Source organism: Agelaius phoeniceus, chromosome 3 (genome assembly GCF_051311805.1).
Source record: "Agelaius phoeniceus isolate bAgePho1 chromosome 3, bAgePho1.hap1, whole genome shotgun sequence".
Taxonomy (NCBI): domain Eukaryota; kingdom Metazoa; phylum Chordata; class Aves; order Passeriformes; family Icteridae; genus Agelaius; species Agelaius phoeniceus.
In genome coordinates this window covers 77,243,628-77,268,646 of record NC_135267.1, presented here as the reverse complement: position 1 = coordinate 77,268,646, position 25,019 = coordinate 77,243,628, and the positions used below count along the sequence as shown (strand labels likewise).

The following is a 25,019-nucleotide window of genomic DNA, read 5'->3' as shown; positions in this document are numbered from 1 at the left end:
GTACAGCACAAGTGTTTTAATGACAGGAGAGCCAATTCTGGGCTCTACTGACTCACTGTCTTACTTCAGGCAAATCTTCAGGATCTCATTTTAGCAACCTTCAGAGTGAAAATATTACACAGAAAGTTTCATTGCTAGTATCTCCCAGCCTTGTTTTCTCTAGAACTATTTTTAATTCAAGCAAGCATCCAATAGGCTAATAATACATAATGAAGAGTAATTACATGTCAACACAAAAATTCACAACCTTTGATGTCTGGTAATGCAAATTCAGTTTGATTTTCTAACAAGGCTGCATTTTTCCTGCTGGATGTTTCTGGAGCACTGATGTTTATATCAAAGTGCTCATTTTAGTACACTTAATTCCAGCATGCTGCAGACATTGGTTCATTTTGCACATTAAATTTGTAAAAAAACCCAAAACAAACAACACCAAAGAAAAAAAAAACCACAAAAAAAAAAAAGGACAAACAACAAAACCCCTCCAAACCAGTAAAAAGGAGTCATGTAAGCCCTACCTTTTTATCTAGCAATCCATGCTGTCAGTACCACATGCAAGTACAACAGAGATGATGAATAAGGAGCAAATGAAAATGTGTGGGGACCACAACATGTAAAACCATCACTGACTGTGCCATAGGAGGCAATGCCAGAAATGCCTTGGGGACACTGCAGAAATGTGAGTTTCTCCATTCAGTCATGGACTTTCCACTTGCATCCCTGCCAATGTAGTACATTAATAAACTTGCAGACACGTTGCAAACATTCATTTACCTTCTTCAGCTATTTTTTTAACAAAATGAATTAAAACAAATTAAAACCAATCTCAATCATGTAATATTCATTGTTTTATACTAGTAAAAAACACTACTAATTGAAGTCTTCTCCAATTCTATCGTTAGACAGATTGTTATTTGCATTTAACACTGGCTTTGCAAAAAATTTTTTAAAGAAACCAGAAGGAAGATTTCAATATTGACCAAGTCAGTAAATTCAGGTGCATTTCAAGAATCTTGTGGCAGATGCCATGTATCCCCAAGAATTAATTTCCTGTTTCTGTCTGTCCAGATGTCAAGGACAGGGTCAATCTAAGAAGTAGAAAAATAACTTCAAGGCACCTTTTTTTTTTTTAGGAAGAAAACACTTCAAGCCATAACACATCGACAGCTTTGATAAAAACAGGATTTAATTCAAGACTTTATCCTTGGCAGATGTCTTGTCTCACACATTAAGTTGTCTACACTTGTAGTAAATATATTTCCATTCAAAAAGCAACTACTGTGATGCATTGAAAAGTCTTCACCACATTTTTACATCTAGAAATACAAGATTACAGTGCACAACACTGGCACAATATTAAGTAAATTAGTCACATATACATTTCTAATAAAGAAATTGCAAAATCCATGAACTTATTTTATTAATGAACCGTTAATGCTAAAAAAGTTCTTAAGTATTAGCTAGTTTCTACAGATTTTACCTCAGAAATATTTCTGTTGAAAGCATAGGAAATTTTTTCATGAGTAATCCACACATGAATAAAACTGAACAAAGTGTGACTATGTCCCCAGTTCTTACAATTTTTGTTCTTAGATCAATGACTGGAAGTTGAAAACTCTTGTATTTACAAGGCTGGGTAATGACTTGTGACCTTATTTTATTATTGTTTATATGTTTAACCTTTTTTTGGATTTTCACCCTGAGAAGCAGTGACTTGATAGACTGTACACATTACAAGTCTTCCTTTCAGAAAAGAAAGGACTGGAATTAACCTAGTCTCCAAAATTCTTGCTTTGCTCCTGTCTTTCCTTTTAAAACCCTTGCTCTGCCACAAGGACGTTTTGGGAAAACACTTATTTTGGGAAGGGGGGAGGAGATAGAAAAGTAGGGGGAGGAACCTAAAAATCTCCACCTTTTGGCCGTCTCAAGTCTGCCTGGAAGCTCAATATGATGCAATTAATGAACAGCAATCCTCCACCTTCAGTGCTTCCTCCCCTTGCTCAAGACAGATGTGCTGACAGCATGGCACCTTCTTTAAAGGAGCTCTGTTTTATGGAAGCTGATCTCTCAGCAAAGCACAAGTGGCTACAAGCTTTTGGCTGCCCCATGTATTTTCAAGCAACATCACTGTGTTTCACACCAAATATTCAGAGACAATATTAGAGATGAAAACTGTTTCTATCCAGGGTCCAGCAAATGCTTCTTTTTTTTATTTTTCCCAGAGTACTTTTGAATGTCCATGCTAGCATTTTCTTTGGTTGTCTTGGAAAACACTCTTACAGACAAATGTATCTTGTTTGCAAGCTTTTTTCTCCTACGGGGCAGGCATACTACTCTGCTTAGCTTTAACCCCATTCCTTCTAGGCATATCCTGATATGCAGCCTCCAACCAGTTCTTTCCCTCCGTGCTTTTACATCTTACAAGACATAAAATGCCACCCTCTCCTCACTTCTAGCCAAACTCAAGAAAGAAAAATTACTTAAAATTCAGCCTGAGTGCCTACAATTAAACACCAAAATAAGTTACCTTTCAATCAGGGGTGCTAAATACCTACAATTCCCTCCAAAGTCAAGAACCGTAGAAAACCAGGATAATTCAGCCTCCACAAACTCCATTTCCCACCTGCCCTCAGACACAGAAAGCATATTCTCAGCTTTACTAACCAAACTCATCATGATATGATATCAATGGCACTGGATAAAGAAATTTTAAGCAGAAATTAAGTTATTGAATTTGATTCTCATGCCTAAGTTTCACCACAGAATTTTGATACATTTTTAGCTTAAACATTCCAGTAAAAAAAAACCCCAAAAATATAGAAGAAAACAACTAAATACACAGAATTCCAGATTTCCTTCCAAGAGGAAGCAGAGCTCCAGGAAGCCTTATGGATATCAACCAGCTGTCCTGAAGGACAAAGAAGTGTTCATTCTTCAGAGAGCCTTTCAAAAACAATCTGAAGGATGCAAATGGAATAAAATCTTACCCTTGAGTCTTTCTCCCAAAAAATTAGTTTTCCTAACATTGTCAATGTTCTGACTCAAAGAGATACCAGAGGAAAACAGTGATCCCTAATATATTTAAAGTGTTGGTGGAGATAAGTTTTGCCTCCCTCCATAAAAATTTGGATTAAACTTCGAGCATGATTCAAAACAAGAGCCACAGTTTTAAAATATTTTTCAAAAAAGACAAAGTTGTCTATAAATTATCTCAGAGTTAAGAAAGCAATGTGAAATTCTACAGAAACCAAATGATTTATAGAGGATGATATGAACTATTAGAAGTGATGTTTCAACAGCCTCAGACCAACTAATACATCATTTTATCAGAAATACTGGACAGTAATGGATAGGAGGATGTTTTCAATGGATGTATTTGAGGTGCCTCAATTGAGAAACTTTGACACTAAATTCCAAATACTTCCAATTATTTTCACTTCAGTGTATTGTTACTAGGCTTCCAAGCAGAAATCCTGAAGTGGCTGCAGGAGCTCTATCTTCCCTTCCCCTTGCAGCTGAAGAGCTCTCCTGAGAAACTCCTGTGGCTGGAAGTCCTCAGCTGAAAGGTGAGACTGCTTCAAGAGAACAAACCCATGGCAACCTCAGGAAGGGAAAAGCAATTGCCCACTTCATATCTGTTTTGAAATTTTTCTTTTTCATTCTACATAAATTAATAACTCTAGAAAACTTCATAGGAAAAGGAAATTATTCTTACAGGATGACGGAAACTTCTCATGGAAAACTGGCAGAAGATCTTGTGTAAAAACGTTGTCAGCAGAAATATGCTATTCTGGAAAGGGATGCTGGCTTAGCAATATGCTTCAAAATAAATTAATCACACTTAACATTTCTTCTGCCTTTTCCCATCAGCTAGTTATAAAGAGAGAAGCAAAAGAAATAGGGAAACCTATTTGAGAATGTTTTCACTCTAAAGGAACACGGGTAATAGATGGCTTAAGAGTTTTGCCGGAAGAACAGCTATGGTAATTTAATAGTATTTCTCTTGACAAAAGTGTCCAGATCAAAGGCTAAAAACACATATTTGCAGTTTCTAGTTATTTAAGCATCTCACAGGAAAAATGCTAAGATTCAAATATTCAAGGCCTGAAAACAGCAGTGATTGGTAATGAAAGTAGAGACTCATTTGAGAGTCAATGCAACCTATGAGAGTCATAAGAACTACAATAATTCAAAAATCACCCACAAGTATGTGGAGTCTTTTATTTGTGTTGCTTAACAGAGGTTGGAAATTTCTATGTGTTTTGCTTTGGAACATAATTTGAAACAATTATTTGGGTTTGGCACTTGCTTATATAACAGCAATTAACAAGTTGTTGAAAACATCACAATCTTTTGAAGACCATATTGATCCTTGGGGTATTTTCCTGGCCTTTACACAACCTGCTTTTCCTTATATTTTAACTTAGCTTCAGTTATATGCAGATAATAAAAATATGCCTTTATTTGACTCTATTTAATTTACCATTGTTAGTCCAACAATTTTTTTTGCTACATTTGAGCAATTGTTCAGCAGGAAATCAGCCCATCAGTGACATAAAAGAAAAAAATCCTAACTCTTTCTTGAGGTCTTCTTTGCATTGGGATGTTATTTTCAAAGTCCTCAGATCTTTCTCAAATTCCTAATTATGTATTTCTTTTCTTATACCCTAAAACAACTCCTAGACCTGGGGCAACCTAGAGTTCCAGGACCTTGCAGGGGAAACTTGCCCAACAATTTAATTTCTGTCCTATATGCAGGAAGAGAATCCCTTTTGGGGAGCACCAGAAACCACAGTTCAGGCAGAGTGGTTTTAGGTTGCCCCTATGTTAAAAACTCTTGAGGTGCTATTGCAGCCTAATGGGGCTGCTGGTGTGCATTCACACAGTCCTACTGAAATGCCCTCCTCATTAAATGGGTTATTCAGAAGCCAACCTCTGCACTGACTTCACTTTCTAAATAACTTTAGATTCAATGTCAGGGTCAGAACAAAGCTCCTGAATGGCTTCAGGATGGCAGAGTGCCTGGTGATCCCCAGGATGTGTGCAATGGTGCCAGGAAAGGGGAGTCAGTGGATGAAGACCTGGTTATCTAGTCAGGTTTCTTTGCAATGCAAGGTCTCCTCCTTTTACACTAGAGTACTGTAAATTGCCAGGGAATTGCTGGCAAGGATAACAGCATTTTGTCACAGTTGTGATTAAGAGACTGAATCTTTAGTGCCCCTTTAAATTGCCTCTCCTGTTGTCCTAATTCAAATAGAATTTCATTGTTTTCAATGCATGGGAGGAGGATTCAGGGGGAAACACTAGCAAATTTCACTTCTGTCCCAGAGAGGTATGCAAACAAACTGGAGAAGTGAACTTCTAGAGAAATTATTTTACTGCCTATTAGTGTCTGCCAGTTCTCATAGATCCATCAGGATGCATGAGAATTCCCTTATAAAGTAATTTATGTGCCGTGCTGCAGAGCACCACTTTACTCTTTTGATCTTTGATATTAGGGATAACAAATTTGTAGGCACCTTCAGCTTCCTCAGCACTGCCATGCAATCTAAGCTGGGCTGGTCTGACTGCTGCTTGTTCCATTAACTCAGTTTTAGGTAACACATGATTATCTCAAGCATGGCCTGGAAGCAGGCAGCACTTTTGAAGAACATGATTAGGAATAAAAAGGGCTTCATTTCCAATCCTACTTTTATTTATGTCCTGGATTGGGCCAGGATAGAGTTAATTTTTAAATAGGTAAGAACAGACACAGCACTTTGTAAACATTTTCTCTAGGTTGCTTAAACTTGCTTTTGCAGTTATGCTCCTAATCAAAATATGGCGGTGGTGAAAAACCATTGTTTTTCATGGTTTTGGTGAAAAATTTGGCATATGCCCTTCCAAAGCTGGGAAGATGATAGCAGTGCTTTCTCTTCCCTTTCAAAGAGAATATAGCACTCTTACCCAGACCACCTTCATGGCAGCAGGTTAATACTGTGCACCCGAGTGAGGCATTGCTGTACTCCACTACAGAAAGCTATAGCTCCTTGTGAAACATCTGTACACAGATTTGAAAATACATTCATTATTTCTATGGGTAAGAGCTCTCTGAAAACCGTATGAGGCAGCTTCACCCCACCTTCTTCGCTTTCCTTTACAGGTATAAAGGTGTTTCTTAAAATGTTGTTAAACTTGCTGTGAAGGAAAGTTCTTAATCTTGCACAGATCACTTACACAGCAATTTGTCATAGCTGCATGCAAGTTGCACGCTGCCTTTCTTGGGACTTGTGGATCTTCTAGAGGAAAACATGGCTGTGTTTAATGCTAGCATTTTCTTAAGGCATATGATGGTTGCTGCTTTTCTCTGCTATCTTCTCATATGCAGTCAGTGGGCCTTCAAATGTTCCATGTTTCCTCCCTGAAAAAAATAAAACAAAAAAGAAAAAAAGAAAAAAAGAAAGAAAGAAATAAAATAAATTAAAAAGAAAGAGCTGAGCTCCTGCTGCACATCTCCAGAGCCCTGTGGGAACAAAGAGCCAGGAGTGATGGGAGGGAGGATGGAAAACCAGTGGGAACAGGCAGGAGACAGACAAGGCGATGGGGGAAGGGGCCACGGGGCAGTGGGGGAATGGGAGCAGAAAGGAGCCAGACCTGGTAGACTGAGGAGAAGCCCGGTAGGAGAAACTTCTTTGTTTGCAGGAGACAACAAAGGGGAAGGGGAAATGATGGAAGAAGCAGAGCTGTGGGGTTAGAAGTTGTTCCGTGTTGTTCCTACCCACTCTGCCTGCATCCACGAAGAGGAAAACGAAAACACTCAGAGGGAACTGATTAGCATGTGCAAACATGCTTCATTTGCTCTGCTTGTGACAATTAACTGTCCCCTTTTCCTCTCTTTGTTTGGCACTTTGGACAAAAACAACTAGATACGAAATTGTGAAGTTGAAAATCTAATATGGCCAAGGCTATAGAAAATACTGACTTCGTTGATCTTGGCACATTGATATAAATGTAATTTGTCAGCAGGTCAGAAGCAGTGGTTTCTCTTAGACAGGGCTGACTGCTGCAGAGAAAACTAACCTGAACAACAGCAATATGATTTAGCTCTAAAACTTAATTTTTTTGTATCCTGTGAGATTTAGCAGGGAGAAGTTGATGTTAATGTCACAACTTTTGCATTGTTTGTATACAAAACTGCTTTGTTTTAGGTTACAAACTCCTAGTGGAAACCATTTATTTGTGGAAAGAAATGTCAAATCCCTGTGAGAAATTATTGTATCTATTTACTTATCAAACAGGCCATCTAAAATATCAAAACCAGAGCAATACTCACCTTTTCTAAGTTACCTAATATCAGTTCTTTGCTGTAGGACTGTTTTCCTCTTAGCAATATTACAGCAGAGTAGTCAGCATTTCAATGTAATCTGCACTACAATGCCCTATGTTAATGCAGACAGATACTTCAAAAACAGAACAACATGTTAATTGTCCCTCCCATATAACTCTTGGGCCTAACAATTAGTACCCACTTTTATTAGCAGTTAAGTGCAGAAATATACCATTTAAAAATCTTACAACCTTTGTTCTGGATTTTAGGTAACTTCCACAAAATGCGTCTTTACTAATTTCTTTTGTAAGATTGCATCTCTGTTGTAAACACCGTTTTTATTCCCTGACTTGCTGCCTGGATAGTGAGGCAAAGAAACAGGATACCTTCTTTTGCTAAAACTTTTGCGGTTTGTTTAGTTTTATTTTAAGAGATAAGTAAAAGCTGGAAAATTTTCTTGACTGGTCAGGGATGAATTTTTTTTCCAGCTCTTTATCTGCCGTACTTGGAACTTTGAATCTAGTAGTTGGAAATGAAGCTATCTTGGGGGTTAAACTCTTCAGTTGTAAAATTGGATTAAACTTCAATTTCTTGATCAAATCTGAAAAAAAAAAACCCACGGCTCAAAAGAGAGCACTATCAAACTCGGGAATATTCTTCCTGTGAACATGAATTACCAGAATAGCCATGTTCTTGCAAAATAGGCTGACCAATCCCATTTTTGTTCTTTTGTGAATACTCACTGCTGGCTTCACTTTTCACACTTTTATTATTTCACTTGCTCTGTTTTAAGACATGCTTTGTTCTTGTGCAAGAAAAACAAAACAAGCAGCGATTTCTGGAAGTAAAATATTAGTTTGTCCTGTAGATTCATTTTGCTGCAGTGAAGTTGCTCTGCCCTTAAACACTCCTCCCCGTGCTGCTAGTAACCAAGCCTTAAACTCAATCTCTTTTGCAGTGTGATAAATACCCTCCAAAGGCTTGCTTATGTAGCAGTGGCCACTGAACACAGGCTGGTTATACCTGCTGGAGGGTTTTCCTTGCAGCATTTGAGGGGGAGTTGCTGGCACTTTGACTTTATCCGTGCTTAAATGAACTGAGAGTTGGCCAGGCAGTCCTCAGACACCAAAAAGTGCTTTAGGTACCTGGCTAAATTTACCTTGCAATTTACAGCTGTGACAGGAAAAATATCTTGCCTGTCCCTTTCATGTTCTGAAGAGTGAGGGAACCAGTTTTACATATCTTAAAGTTGGGTTTTTTATCTCACGCAACTTTCTGGTGCTTACATATTTTCTTCTCCATCACAAATTATTAACTTTCTAATTTTTTTAAACTCCTAGCTCTCAGTGGATATTTCTGGTTGAAAATAGTGACTCATCTATGAGAGTTTTTTTCCTCTCCCGTTAAAGTGCTCTCATCTCTCCCATTGGGAGAGTTGTGTTCCCTCATACAGCTGAGGGTATTGTCTCTGCTACCATGGTCTGTTTATTTCCATGAGAGTGTTAAACAGCTCACGCATGTGTGAGGTATGAAGAGTTCCAAAAAATGAAACTGAAAACCATGTTTTGCAACATACCAAGGACATGAACATAGTTCTAAATATGCTTATTTTTACTGTTTCCTGGAAAGGTGAATTTAATGATTCGTACTCAGTTTTGTTGCTGGCACTGATACTGATACATGGAAGGTCTTACACTTTTCCTTCCAATTTAGTTGTGGTAGAAAATAAAGAAAAAAAAATCACTGGTATTGTGGTTTTCAGTACTGGAAGTGTTTTAGCTCAAATGGAAAAACTCAAGTTTCATTACAGCAGTTTAAGCTTTGAGTTGCAGCAATATCAACCATTCTGAAAAATTACTACAGAGATTTGCTGCAGAAAAAGAAGATAAAAGAGTGGCAAAAATTCTTGTCTTCATGTAAGGCCAGGATGATTGTTAATACCAGAAATTCCAGATACTTATAGATAGTGTGTATCTGATGTAGATTTTGGGGAATTAATAAAAAGTAATTTCTTGCTTCTATATTTTAGTAATTCCTTTCCAGTTTAGGAGATTTTTCTTTATCTGATTAGTCCAATCAGTAAATTTTGATTTAGCTACTTAAAGTTAAAAAACCAAACAAAATGTCACCATTACACTGCAGAATTTAGCCATGTAAATTAATAGTATCAGTCAGTCCTGAACAAGAGATGTGTCATCATCATAGTTACATCAGCTTATTTAAAAATACTTTAGTACTTTGCTACTTAATTAAGAAGGGAGAAAAACACAGTATTTGCAAAAATAAGCATTTTCACAGAATATGTATAATTTGAACTGGAAAAATCAATTTGGAAAAAAAATAATCCAGTTTTAAGTAAAATCTGAGTCCCAGTACTGCTGTTTGTTAAACCAGTCTAAATGTTTGGAACCAAGTACAACACCTGCCTTACAGCTGGATTCTATATAAGGATGGTGGCTTATTTCTGATGGGGCTTCCTTGGCTGGACTGCACATGCAGGTTTTGGCATGATGCAAGGAGCTGCCCCCAATGGTGAGAGGAGGATTCCTGAGTGAGTGTGCCACAGGAGCATGGGGTGATGTGGGAGCCTGACAGAGACACTCTGTGCTTTTCTTGCTCACCTTTTTTTGAGTTACAGCCCCTCTGAGTCAGAACAAGACAGGTTAACCACAGCACTTGGTGTCCTTACAGCAAATGAAAATACCATCAGAGCCAAGAACATCAGTGATTTAGTGAGAGACCTTTTGGTGGGATAGAAATATTTTACTCTTGTTTGTTTGGGGGGGGATTTAGTGGGGTTTTTTTGCTTTGTTTGGGTTTTTTGTTTCGGGGGGGGGGGGGTTTGGTTGGTTGTTTGGGTTTTTTGGTGGGTTGTTTTTTTTTTGGTTGGTTGGTTGGTTTTTTTTTGTTCAGGAAGGAGAATATATTTCAAAATTCATGAATTCTCATTTTTCATCAGATCTACTCTTAACCAGATTCCCAAAACCTGTATTTTTAAAGTTCCTCATACTACATTTTAGGGGAAAAAGTATTAATAACAGTATGTGCATTCCTATATACAGCCACGGAGTTGAAGTCTTTGTGTATTGCTGCATTCAGACTTGAGTACAAAATCAAATCCAAATCTCCCTTCAAATTGGGCAAAGCTTCCAAACTTGGTTCAAGAGACTTATGGAACCAAACACGATTGTGTGGAATCAATGAGGAGGAGCAACATACCTGCACTGGATGCTTCAGAGGCATGTCCTGAACAGTCAAAGGTTTATTTCTTGTCAGGCTAAAACACTAGCACTGGATTTCTGCATGACATTTAAAATATACCTCTGAAAATGCTCATTATAAACAATTCATTTCATTGACCTAATTTAAATATTTACAGCATTGTGCTATGTTTGCAATACAATTATATTCGATATACATTTTTTTATTACATAATAAATTAATTTCTGTCTCTTCCGGTTTTTAGATCATCTCTTCTCTGGTAGGACAACATTAAACCTTCCCAATCTCAAGCAAAGAGAAACTATTAGTAAAATATTTCTCAGAGCACCTAAACAAATGTATCTAAAAATGAGCTGTGAAAATTTTATTTGCATGTACTTTTGCATTCAAGGAAATTCAAAATTAGTTTCCATCAAGGGTACCACAGTCAGCACAAATGGCACAAATCCTTGGATGGTAAATATGTGCCTTGCTCTGTTTGAAGAAATCTGGCTTCAAAATCACAAAGTTATAGACTTTTGAAAACATGCATCCTGGTTTGCACAGCAGGTTTTTAACATCAGAAGCAAACACCAGGATGTGATGTTCTGAATATTCACTTTCAGTATATTTGAAAGCTCACACCTACTTGTATTTGAATGTGTGATTACTTTCAGTACTGCATTGTTCTGAACCAGTTACAAAAAGAAAAGGGCATTGGAGACCTTACTGTTTATAATAAATCATGTTTCTGCTTTCAGTCAGAGAATGAAAGAATATAGGCATTTTACTCACAGGAACTGCTATTACTCTTGGAGACACAGACTTTAGATAGAGCTTCCTGCAAGAAAGGCTATGATCTAGGAAATATGCTGATCAAACCATTATGTGGACAAAATATACTCACATTTCTGTGACCCTGTTATCTTAATTTCTCAATTCATAGAAAGCTTTGCAGGCTTTGGAAGATCTCTTGCAGTGCTGTCCCTGATCCTTCTTTCTGTTTTCCTCCTCACTTTCTCAGTGACACTTGGTGATTTATGCTGTCTTGGAAACAAACAATCTGCCTTGGGATAAGAGGAAAAACAAAAGTGAGTAATGAAAACAATTCTGCACCCTCCTAACAGAATAGTGAACACAGCTAAAGGGCATCAAATCCAGTCACAATCAATAACATGCTCAGAAATGAATGAATCTTTCAAGCTTTGGCTTGAAACTTCTGTTAGTTACTGGAACTGTTCACCATTTTCTTGTCCAGACCATAGATTTAGACTGGATTTTGGAATGAATAAGACAGTACATTTCTGCCAGTTGGTGTGGGGAGTGAGGTTCATGGCTAACTCAGTTCTGAGTTCACCAGCCTGGAACCATCATAAGTGACAGAAGATAGCCAAGACAGAGAAGGAGAGATGCTTAAAGTAGGTGCTTAACAATAGATATGAAAAAATGCTGTCAAAATTAGCTACTATTCTGTGTGTGCTTCCTGTACCACAGTAACACTTACAGCTAATACCTCCATGCATACTGCTAGTTAAGTACACAGTATGAAGAAGCATTTGGAAGAATAATGCAAAAGAAGTTAGTGAAAGAAGGTTTTGTCTCTTAAGAAGAGCCATACATCCCTGAACTCAGTAAGAATGTCCCACAGCCTGAGATTATCATAAGCCATTCATGGGTTTTGTTGGTTTTCATATTCAGTAATGTATTAGCTAAATAAAGGAAATATTTATTATTTTTGTTCTATTTTATTTCTTGAAATAATGGTTTGTTAGTCAAATATCTCTCATTGATATACCAAAAAAATCAGAAATTAATTAAAAAAAAATAGGTCTTTACTCTCAGATTTTCCCTTTGACTTTCATTTACCTTTTAACAGTAAAGATTCAGAATTTCTTTTGATGGTGCACTACAATAATAAAAGCTTACTGGCCCTGGTTTTACTACAGTTCTGGACTGATACCTGAAAACTGGTATTCTGTAAAAGTCCGGATATCATTTTCTTGAAAGGCTTATCTGTAGGTATTAGATATCATGAGATATTAGACGCCATTTTCAAAGCCTAGAAGATCTAGAAAAAAAATTTAATGGTTCATACTTGAGAATACAGCATTTCTAACCTGTAGGGTAATGAAAACATGAAATGCACATCCAAAAACTGTTTTAAATTTATTACTTTATGCTTGCCGCCAATTTCTTTGTATTCATTTTCTTTCAAGAAAAGTCATGCAGAGCAGGGAGAGGTTGAAAACTGATGTGAATTCCCAACCCTCCAGTCTTATGGGCAGATTTCCCACTGATCTACCAGAAACATACATGGTTAACTAGTGTCAATTATTTTAATGATTTTTAATATTTGGGACATTTTTTCCCATTGTTTTGGTAGTCAACAATTATGAATTACACCCTGCCATCATTTTTGCAAATGGAGAATCAAAAAACAAATACTTGTAAATCAGAGGTTAGTATAATAACATCTTTTAAAATTTTACATAAATCTGTTAAATAGTGGAGCTACTTGCTCTTTTTGATAAAGTTCAGAAGACCTGAATATATCTTAATACAATATTAAATATGTTCATACATAATAACAGTAACTGACCTCCTGGACAATGCTATAGTAAGAATGCAAATAAAAAAGGTGCCTTTCATGTTGAAAATATTTCCTCTTTTACAGGTTTCGTATTGTAAGTAAAAAAAAAAAATTAGACACTGTGACTATTATAAACTGAGCTTACCCAAAGGAAATTTCATATTTAAATTAGGAGATAAACATTGTCTGTATAATACTGTGTAACACTGGACATTTAATGACCTCCTGAAATTCCTATTCACTGAATTAATTTGATGAAGCATTGCACTGGACTCAGAAATGCTATAACAAAAAAACATCCAATGTAAAAAATATTTGGTTTAATTACAGTTTGTTACTGTATTTGAATAGCTGTAGAGAGATGTAATTTTCTTTATAAAATATATTTTTTATATTATGTTTCTGAAAATAGATAGCTTTCAGCTTCCCCTCTTCTGCTGACTGGTCCAGCAATCAAACATGACTTGTCACTAACACTGTCTGCTTTTCATTATTTTACTGGGTGACAGCATCCCTCATGCATGAAATGTATATTTACATGTAATTTACAATGCATAAATAAATTGTGATTAATGACTTCGAGTAGCAATTTTTAATCTCAACAATCTTTAATTTTTATATGTATATATGTATGATGGCAAATTCATTGAGGTCTTAATTTTGCTTTTCTGTGTGCCTGCCTCTTCAATGAAGCAAATCTGGCCAAAAAAAAAATGCAAAAGAGTAATTTTATTTCTCATGAGAGTTATTTGATCTCTAAAATTCCTGAGTGACTTCAGGACCAACAGTAAGCTAAGGCTCGAGCTGAGCTTCAGAAGATTTGAATCTTTCCTAATGCAGGGTCCACTTTCAATTTATAAATTGAAATATATATATATTGAAATATACACCACCCCACTGGTGGGGGTGACTTGTTCTAAATCACTTTCAGCATTCTGTGTTCCACTAGAGTGAGACCCAAGCAATGGGCAGGAGTGCACAGAAACAGGAGCAGGGCCATATGCTTGGTGGGCTCTCAGCTGCACATTTTGGAAAGCAACTGATACAGCACTCTGGGGGATGCTTTCTTCTGTCCCATACCTAGCAGCAGCTACAAGTTACAGTGAGCTAAACTCCTGAAACAGCAAATTAAATCAGAGAGAACAGTGCAGCCTGGTGACATCTTTGGAAACAATCTGAGAAACCAGCACTCTGATGTATATAGTAACATAATGATTAAGAACAGATGTGACATCCTTTGGCACTGACCCCCCAGTATGCCTGTGCCTATTAGGGAGTGGAGTGGAGTCCTGGGGACTTTGGTCACTTGTTAATGCAGAGCTCCTTGCAGAGCCCGGTAGAAATAATTCCCTGCTATGAAGAACAACAGCTTAACTTTCATCTAGAATGTCTGTCCTCAGGATTTTTGAAGCTATATTTGTAAAATGGCACATTGTATCCTCCTGTAGCACCTACAGATTTAACTACATACATACATATACATACATCCAGTTCTAGTTCTCTGGGTATATGTCAATCTGCTCACGGGCACCCTGTCTTTGGCTGACTGGGATTTAAAGAGCAAATGCTGCCATACCTGCTTAACTGGAATATTGGTCCTTTTGAATCCAAATTAACAATTTTTTAAAGGATCACCAAAATCCTCCCACACTTAGCGAAATTATTTTGGTGTCTGCAGTAACAGAGCATGCCCACAATTGCTAGAAACGCCTCTGCTTTTTCATAATTTAGTCATTTACGCCTCTGAAAGGAAAAAAAAAAAACCCAAAACAAAACAACAACAAAAAAAAATCAAGCCCAAAAACCTAAGGTGGAGAAGAGCAGAGTTCCTGGGAAATGGGGAGTTAACTCGAGCCGGTTTAGTTGCCAGGAGTAGGAAATAGCTCGCTCCCGCAGTCAATTTGCCTAATTGATTAGAGCCTGATTGCAGCGGCGGAGGAGGGGACACCGGGGCCGTGCCCGCAGGGAGGCGGGAGCTGCGCGGCGGCTCCACAGAAATGGGGGCTCCTGCGCCGAGAGACCACTTCCCTCCCTCCATTATTCCCTGGATCGGCACCCTGCCCATCCCCAGCGTGTCCCCGAGCACAAACCCGCCCGGCTGACGCGGGGACAGCGGGGGAGCCCTGGGTGTCACCTCCCGGGCCCATCCCGGCCGGGAGCGCTCTCAGGCCCCTGCGGCGCGGCTCTGCAGCGGCACAAATCCTGTTCTGCCCACCCGCAATCTGCCAGGGCTTTGCCTCTGTTTCCTGCTCCATCGCTGCTCCGAGCGAGGACAGAAATGCCCGAGGGACAGCAGCCCCCGCAGCGGCTGCGTGGTTCCCTAATCCCCTCTCCCGGGATGCTGCCCTGGCCCTTCCCAGTACAGTAACCCAGCCCCTCGTCTGGGCTTTTCCAGCTTGGCTTCATACTATTACCATGATAAAGACCAGCTTTTTTTTTTTTTCCTCGACTTCCCTTTTCAAGTCTCTACTTGCTCTTGACTTTTCTGAATTTCTCTTTGAAACCTTGACACTTGGGTTGTTCTCCCAGACAGATCTAATTACAAGAGTTCAAATAAACCTTGGGGGTTTCTGTTGGGCTGGGAAGTGAGGGAATGAGGAAAAAGCATGGATAACAGAGAGATGCTGTGAAGATTTGCCAGGAGAACGCACCTCCTCCCAAGGCTCTTCAGGTCCTCTCTGCAATTCTGAGGGCCCAGAAAGTTGCAGCTGTGGGACATAACCCAATGTCCAGGTTTAGCATAAAACAGAAATACCAAAGCTTGAACCTAACAGGATAAACAGAAATTGAGGGCTGACAAATCTTTCAGTGTGCAATACTCTGACTTCTTCCAATAAGACTTCACCATTCTTACCTTGAGGAAAAAATGTGATTACAGAGTAAATTTTAAAAAGAAGAAAATCCCATGTGACAGCTCATTCAAAGCATCACACTGTGAAACAGCCTGGTGGCTCACAGTCTGCTACATCACCCATTCGGTGCTGATGTGAACAAAAATGCCTTTTAATGTTTTCCTCCCCTATCTCCAGGATTCACTGGAATTCCTGGGCAGTTCCCAAACCTCAAACCAACCTACTCCCCCTAACTTGTAGAACTTACTGACACCCATGTTGCTAGGGCTGAAAGGTACCAAAAGAATTATTTCTGGAGCCCTTTATGAAACGTTCTCTCTCTGACCCAGACACGACAGAACTCAGTTCTACTTCCCCGAGAGCAGCAGGATTTCAGTCATGGTTCACCTGGGGGTGGTTTACAGACATTCTCCTTTATGTCAGTACAACAAAAGGCAGTCAGCTAGGGAGGGCAGCACAGTCATTATCAAAACTCAGTGTAAAAAGGAGAGCTATGACAGGGGTTAGACTTTTACCCTGCTGACATTAGCAAATCACCTGGAACAAAGAGACATGGGAAAACTGTGCCTAGCCTAATCAGAATAATTATTTCTGTTATCACCAATTCAGTATTTAGTTCTGTCACTAGAGGTGCTAATGTATTATCAGGAAGTTAGGCTGTATTTCTGTCTGGAAGATAGACAACACTTCTTTTTCTCCTATTGCTTCCCTACTCCTTTTCCAGGCTGTAAGTACTTGTACATCCATGCACTTCATCAGTGAGGCTCCAGATTTAGTATTCTGAGGACCACTATTAGAACCACTAGACACAGCTTTAATCTTTTTGACAAACTCTGTTTGTATTCCTCCTGTATTAATCTTAGAGTCCACAATACATCATGCAGCGACAGAGTAGTGGATAATTTTATTAAACCTGTGGATGACACCAGGTGGGAAAGAGACTACCAGGAAGCTGGGTTTAGAATGCAGAGTGATTTGGGCAAATTGAAAGCATGGTCTGAAGCAGCAGCAGGCTATGCAGCACAGACAAATGCAAGACAGTGCACACAGGCAAGAATAATGCACTACATGGAGCCAGGCTGCCAAACAGCTGCTTAGAGCGTGAGATGAAAGCTGAGTAACTAACAAGGATTGCAAGCTTTGCAAACCCAAACACTGCAAGAGGCACCAGAAGCTGGAAATCACAAAAGAAAATAATTCAGCCATTATGCACTGTCACATCTTCGAGGCAGTACCACATCCAGGTGTGTGAGAGCTGCTTCAAGAGGGACAATGAACAGCTGAAGAGAGCAATGAAGGTCAACAGAAGTTCAGAAGATGCAAGTAATTAAAATGGTGATAGCTTAAAAAAAAAAAACCAACAAACTGAAATAATTATGATCTGCAAGCCTGTGTAAAGGAATTGATAGGGGTTTTTTTGTATTTATTTAGTTACTGGGGAAAAGTAATTTTAAAATAATTTAAAAAAAGAGGAATGACTCTAGTTGCAGGAAGAAGGTTAGGGTTCCAGGCTGAGAAATACATATTTTAAAGGTAAGGAGACAGGGAATCTGGACTAAGTTTGACAGGAAAAGCAGGTCCCTGAGAAAAAGTTATATAAACATCTATTCATGATGAGTGAGTATTGTCTGAGGCTGCACTGGGAAGATGAGTGGTTTAGATTACCTTTTCTTTAAAAAAAAAAAGAACCTTCCAGTTCTACAGTTCCAATAACCTCATAAACCTAAAACTTTTGCAATTAACAGAATTTTCCAAGATCCAATCCCTTAAAAAAATGTACAGGCTTTGACAAGCATCTCATAAAAATAAACCAAAGCATTTATGAGCTACGCTATTGATACACCTGTATTTTACCATCCTCTACAAAAAGCTGTTATCTATTCATATTTTATTGTAATATATTGGGGAAAAAATTGTCTTGTGCTTAACTAAACAGAGAGTGCAACAAGCCATAAACTGTAGACAGACTTTTTTAAGGCCATTAGTCTGTAGAAGTTACTTCTGAAAACACCATGAAGTCTAGCTACAGTACCTGATCTTAAAAAATTAAATCAACCCTCCTAAACCAGGAGGGATTTCAGCTAAAGAGAACCATCAATCTGCATGCCCTCTAGTATGCTTTTCTGTTAATTCTTATGTCCAGAGACAGAAAAATTATCAAGGACTGACAGACTGATTTATTATACTAGAGTATATACTAGATTGATAAAAACAGATTATGTAGAAATAAATTAAATAATATCTTAAACTAATTTACATAAGTGTTCTTCTTTACCTATGATAAATCAAATTGTGTATTTCAACTGCAGTTTATCAACATGAATCTAAGCATTCTTTTTAATTTTCTGCTTTAAAATATTGTATAGAAAAATCACTGGAGAATTATTACTTCACGCTCCAACAATTTTTCTTGAAATTATGCAAATCACTGGTGTATAATACAATTCAGTTTGGTGTCCCCTTTTTCCCTTCTTTGAGGCTTTTAAAACACACTGACACACTGGATGACATTCAACTTCCATAAAAAGCTAAATTTCTACCTGAATTTCGTGGATTTTTAGTAATACCCAATGTTACTTTTTTTTTTTCCTTTCAAGCAGAGAACAGACTCAAGACTACTGCAGTTAGAAAGCACAATTAAGTTTTATGTTCCTGATATTACATCTTTGGACTTTACTGTGAGATCACTGTGCAGTTTACAGCAGGACAGTAGATAATTCTGTTGATTTTTTTCCCCGTTCAGTCTGAAGGTTTTTTTGTATCCCCAGTAAATTCCCAAATTAATTTTCTGAGGCTTGAGCAATACTCACTGAACCTGTTCCGGATTTGACTGTATCATCCTTTCATCACTCCATAGAAATTCTCTACCTGGTAGATAGAATTTAATTATTAGAGTTTTATCTTTGGATCTGACCCTAACATGGATTATAAATATGAAAATACTTACTCTACAGCCTTGTAAATGAAATGCATATAGTTCCTATGGATGACAACAGCAGTTTGCATTTTCTCCCTGCAGAGACAGGAGTAGGGACATACTAGTTCAAAGTGAACTTTTGGCCTCTTGGGGGCACAGGAAAGTTTGGTTCCTGCAGCAATTGCAATTCCTTTACAGGATCCCTCCAATGCAGCTTTCAGCTACAGTAGTACAAATCAAAAGCAACCTCCTGGTGCTAGCATGGATATTGAGCAAAAGTTAACACTATATACATATAATAAAAAAATTCAACCTGTGTGTGCTGGAGGTGTGTCCTGGTTGCTATGGAAGTGGTAATCATCAATTTCCTGGCTAGTGTGGGATCCAAGTACCCTTCAACATAGCTTTAATGTTGTTTTTCACACTTGCAAAAGATAGAGATTTTGGCTGTAGTTCAGGCGTTCCCAAGTGAAATGAACTCTTTTCCCGGACATTGTGCTAGGATGTTTAACTTAACACAGAACAAAACAAAACAAAACAGAAGAACAAACCAACCCCAAACAACCAAAAAAAAAAAAAAAAAAAGAAAAAAGAAAAAAAGAAAAAAAAAGTTAAAAAAGTAATAGTCACGTTGTGCTGAAACCCTTACAGTATTGCCTTCAACATTTCCAACAACCCCCTGCCAGTATCCATTCAAGCTGGTGGCTCAATGTACCTGAGACAGCTAATTAAAAAAGGAAGTGGTCAAAGTCATGCTTTTGTTTTTTTGGTAAACTTCAAAGGTGATCCCTCTCCTTCCTCCTCTTTACATTTTACTGTCTGGCTTTCTGCCCATCCTGCAGCTGTTGGCCGAGCCTGTCTTTCCTGGCGTCAAACCTGCCTCCTCACGGTCCATAAAGCTACAGCAGAGATGGGGATCCGCAGGTGTGGAAAAGCCAGAAGTGCAAGATGGGCCCGTTAATGATTTTTCTGGCACCCCATGCTGAGCTGCTGAAAAAAAAAAAGGAGAGCAGCTCGCAGAAGGCGAGGGACTCTTTGTTTGCTGAGGTATTTGAGATTGTATTACTTCTCCCACAGCAAAGGTGTTGGGTTTTCACTTTAAGGGCTGTTTACAGAAATGATTCACCTTTTATACAGCTTTTAAAAAATGCTTTGAGGCTTTAATTAGACGCAGGATTTACATCACACCAGTATGAAAACTCTTACTTTTCATTTAACCCCTCATTAAATCATTCAATGATCTTACTCAGCGATAAGCAGCCACCTCCCATTGTGTGGACTTCACAGAGGAAAACAAAAATCAATCACTAGGGATTCATTTATGTCATAAACCTTCATCTGGAAATTTCAGCAACCATTTACATTTGGGCAATGAAGGCAGAGGGAACCAACTGCTGGGGGAGAAAAACATAACAGGAAAAAACACCAATGATTTGCTGTTGTTCTTGAACTAATTAAACAATTTAATGAACTATATCTGAAACTCTTATCTTATAAAAGTCACTTAAAAGTCTGCTTTATTTTAAATGGTCCTCGAGCTGTGAACTGGGCCTAAAGAACAACTTCTAGCAACTCCAGCTCAAGATTTTCAGAAATGGGTGCCTGAAATTAGCAGCCTACAGGAACCATTTTTCAGAAACATAAGTGACACATGATATTTTCCACCACTCAGAATCAATGGGACTTGAATTTTTGGATGATCCAAACACCAAGGCATGGTCTGGATTTCACAAAATATTTAGTGCCCAACTTCAGCTAGTGTCCCTACCTCCATCTAGGAGAGAGGGCATGAACAGCTGCTTGTGGGCTTTAAATCTGTCCCTGAGTCCCTAATTAGGTGTGGGATGTCAGCATTTCTGCAACCACCAGGTCCTAGATTCCCTACCACCCCAAACTTTAAGCATTTGTACATTAACCTAGGGCCTTTACACCAATGTTTTAAAGCTGGGCAGCATTTTGGTGGTGAAAAAGATGGAGCAAATAAGGACTGAGAGAAGGAGCAAGGGAGGAACATATTGCAAGGGGAGGAGAAGTTTAAAAGGAGTTAGTGAGTCAGAAAAGTGTCAGCTGCTCTGTCATCTCTGCTGTTTGCTTATACAGCAAAAGTTTAGAGAAGGAAGGATTTGTCTACACAGAGCTACTGGGCATTGCCCAAATCTCAAAGGTGCAAGTTCAGTTCTGCAGCTGCTTATCCATCTAAACCTATGCCATGGATTAACCCCATCCAGCAGCCAAACCCCTTGCAGCCACCCACTCACTCCCCCACTCAGGGGATCAGGGAGAGAATCAGAAGGGTAAAAGATAGAAAGCTTGTGGATTGAGACAAAGGCAGTTTAATAGGGAAAGGACAAGCCACACAAACAAGCAAAGGTAAACAAGAAATTAATTCACTTCCCTGAGGAAGACACATGTTCAGCCATATCCAGGACAGCAGGGCCCCATCACAAGAAATGGCTACTTGGAAAGACAAAGGCCATCACTCCAAACATGCCCCCATGTCCTTCTTCCCCTACTTTATACTATGTGCCTGATGCCAGAATGTCTGGATTGTCCCCTGAGTCATCAGTTGGGGTCACCTGTCCTGGCCACGTCTCCTTTCAGCCTCTCCTTCACTCTCAACTTCCTCATCAGCGTGGCCATACCAAAAGCAGAAAAGGCTTTGTCTCTGTGTAAGCCCTACTCAGCAATAAAAGAAACATCTCAATATTATCAACCTTGTTGAGCACAAATCCAAAACACAGCCCCATACCAGCCACTGTGAAGAAAGTTAACTCTACCCCAGCCAAAACTAGTACAACCTCTATGATGGATGTGCCCCTCTGACAAGCAGCCATAGATGAATTTCAAGCTCCTGACCTGCTCACTTATTTTTTTCCTAACACTTGTATTTTCACAAACAACTACTTCTGATGCAGCAATTCCTAGAAACTCAAAGGAGGACTGGGAGCAGTCACAAACCCGAAGTTAAGCAGTGCCAGCCATAAATGAGCTGAATCTGGGTGCATGATGCTTCTGAGACTGCTTCAGCAGTTGGTTGTGCCACTCAGTGGCTTATGAAGTTCTGAGGTAGCTGGACATCTCTTCAGGAGACACCAGTGAGAACCAGAGTGGACCCTCATTGTCTGCAACAGTGAGAACTGGGTGGTCTTCTCCAGCCTGAAGTCAGAGCTGGCATGGCATGGCTTTGCTGGCAAACAAATGAATCCAGCATCCTTTCTAAAGCAATCAGGGATTTATATGTATGCATGGATTTCATGCTGCTCCTAAATTCAGTTCTGTTAACAGAATTCTAAGGGAACTTGGTACACATAAGATGCTGTCTCTCCTACTTTCCAGTAACAGTTGCCAGTACCTTTGGCATGGAAATAGAACACAAACTGCCCAACCCAGGAATCGACAAAGATGGTCTGTAACCTAAAAAAACAACAAAAGCTCAAAAACCTAACTCAGGAACAGAACTGTCAGAGTGCTTACATGGAGCAAGGAAATAGGGAAAGAGATATAGAGGAGGTAACCACCCTCCATATTTTTAATAGAAACTTATTTCCCAGCTGTCAGAAGGAAGAGTAAGGCGAGCTCATGAATAATTGCCTTTGCAGGTTCCCTTGACCACCAGACTAATGTTGAGCTATCCATCCTGCAGCAGTCTGCAATAACCTCCCCACTGTGTCAGCAGATAGATTTTTACAGCAAAGCACAAGAAACAAAATCGTTTTTAAAACCAAACCATCTTGATAGCCTTTTTGCACTCACAAGTCACCTCATAACATGAACTGGCCTTTCTCCTGATTTTGTGATGCCACAGAATGTCTTCCCAACTGCATGTATCATAGCTCATGACAACTGCCCTACCATCAGCTTTTCAAGAAGGAAGCTCTAACCTTGCAGCTCTGGAGGGTCAAGAGCCAGTGCTCCCACAAGAAAACAATTTTTTTTTTTAAAAGGATATTAGAAACTGAAAAGCTGAGGGGGACTGGACATGGAGGGGGGGAGATGTTGCAGTGCTGTGATAAATTATCTGCTGTGCCACAGACTCCTCTTTAGCCATGTGCATGCTATAGAATCTTTTTGCACCACAACTCTTTGCTCTGGTGATGATGGCAGTACAATAATAATGACTCTGTAGAAATGGCTACCAAGTGCAGTTCTGGTAAGGCCAATGGAAAAAGCTGCTGAAAAACATAGCTTTATTTTCCTACACTTAGCTTAGTAATTATAGAGCAAAATTCAGCTGAAAGGAGCCAGCAAGGGCTGGGGTTTTCACACTTACCATCAGAAATATTCGCTCCCTTTCTTTTTGGGGCTTTGTGTGTTTATGAGAATGAGGTGGCTGTTGGCAGGGTGCTGATCCCACCAGTCTGGCTGGGTGCTGTGGGCAGAAGAAAGAAAGCAAAGTCAGAAGTATGCATTTTCTAAATGGGATATTCAACTCATGACAGTTTATTTGCCCCTTGATGTGCCATCCTAAAATTTATCTTCCCCTGGGAAAAAAAAAAAACTAACATAAAATGCAGGAATGTTTTGGAGATCATGTTTTCCCTATTGGAGCCAATCTCCATTTCTTTGAAAGAAAAAAGGCTTCTGAAGAGGACCACATTATGTTTTATCCATACTTCACTCTCTTCACATCCTATATATTTTCTTTCCATCAGGCTGTACTCTTCACTAACCTACCTTCCCTGGAAGTAGAGATTAAATGATTTAGTGTCAGCAAAACAGGTACAGTTTTACAAGGGGATATCTGAAGTAGCTCTTCCCTGTTATGTCTCAGCCAAAACAAGTGGAAATTGCCAGCTAAAGGAGGTCCTGTCCCCTCCTCCTAGTATTTGCATAGCTATGTAATCAGCCATATCAAGCAAGCATCCCTAAAGTAACCTGAAGAAAAATTAGAGTGTGGAGTGGGGAGATAATTTTCCTCTAGATCAGAACAAGGTCTGTCTCTCAACACAGAGGCCATAAGATCCAGCAGGAGCACAAGCAGGGATGAGCTGGAGTTGACAACTTCCCTTTACACAGCACACTTACATCAAACCAAAATTATTGAGAAACTAAAGCAGGAGACCAAGGACAGGAAAGGGAGGGGAGCTGACTTAGCAGCCATAGCTGTTATGTCAGCTTAGCTGTAGCACCAACCCATCATTTAGAGCTTCTGTGGCAAGCTGATCTTATGCAAGAGTAAAACTTGAAAACTCTTGAAATTATTTTCTCTTTTTCTTTCTGACTAGAAAAATTACAGTGGTTCTTTCTGAGATCTGTCATAAAAGGCAGTTATACATGACAATACAAAATCTGTCTCAGAGACCAAGGACTGAAACAGAGATTTAAAGCTTTGCTCAGGCCACCTAACCCATCTTTCAACAGAAAAAGAGGGGATGGAGAGGAGCCTGTTAAGTTTTGCACAAAGGCTGTTCTGATGAATCCTCAAACACAGAGATTTTACTTCAAGCTGTTATTATACTTCCATGAGACCTAGAGAAGTGCAATTGCTTTGGTTCACTGTTTGCTCCCATATCTTCCTCTGTTTGCCTGAAACCACTGGTGATGAAGCAGCTGCTACATGCCCTCCCAGGAGCAGCACACAGGCTGTGCTGCACTGGTGTTTCAGAAATGCCTGGATCTGGCTCTGCTGGAAGCAGCCTAAGTGTAAGGTATTTACACATTTTCATTTCCAGGCATGAGCCAGAGGTGCAAAGGTTCACAACTGAGGCAGCAAAGGAGACCTCAGCCATGAGGTAGGCTCAAGTGGATCCACTGATGGCAAATTTCACACAAAAGTTCACATCAATGCCTCAGTCAACTTTAAGGCTCTTAGATGAAAGAGTTTATTACAATGATTTACTGAATAAAAACAATGAATGCCATCAGCAGATTTTCATTATTTGACAGATTGGGTTGGCAATAACAACAGTGTGGATGTGATATGCTTGGAATTTTTAATGGATCCGATTTAAAATTTTCCCATATGATTTTGTACTTGGCAGAACAGGAGGATTCAGAATGAGTACATTGAGACAGGTCAAGTTCAAATAAAAAAGACCCTGAGCAACATGATCTAGGTTTGAAGTTGAGGCAGAAGTTGCACGAGAAACCTCCAGAGATCCCTTGCAACTTCTCTTTTCAATGCTTTAAAGTGGTTATAGCAGGAGATTTGGT

General features: G+C 39.1%; 1 protein-coding gene across 3 annotated transcripts in view; it reads right to left on the bottom strand.

The window, feature by feature from the left end:
- Positions 1-1,168: 1,168 nt before the first annotated feature.
- Positions 1,169-25,019, bottom strand: part of LOC143693582 (uncharacterized) — a 68,714-nt gene continuing 44,863 nt past the window's right edge. For 2 of the 3 annotated variants that reach the window (XM_077175664.1, XM_077175665.1), the window contains 4 exons: positions 23,137-23,235; positions 15,749-15,805; positions 11,415-11,574; positions 1,169-6,400 (listed from right to left, as the gene is read on the bottom strand). In XM_077175664.1, coding sequence (XP_077031779.1) covers positions 11,443-11,574; positions 15,749-15,805; positions 23,137-23,235 — 288 coding nt within the window. In that variant the 3' untranslated portion in view covers positions 1,169-6,400; positions 11,415-11,442. Of the gene's footprint in view, positions 6,401-10,525; positions 10,606-11,414; positions 11,575-15,748; positions 15,806-23,136; positions 23,236-25,019 lie in introns of all 3 variants that reach the window. The other variant, XR_013181417.1, reaches the window with a different exon arrangement.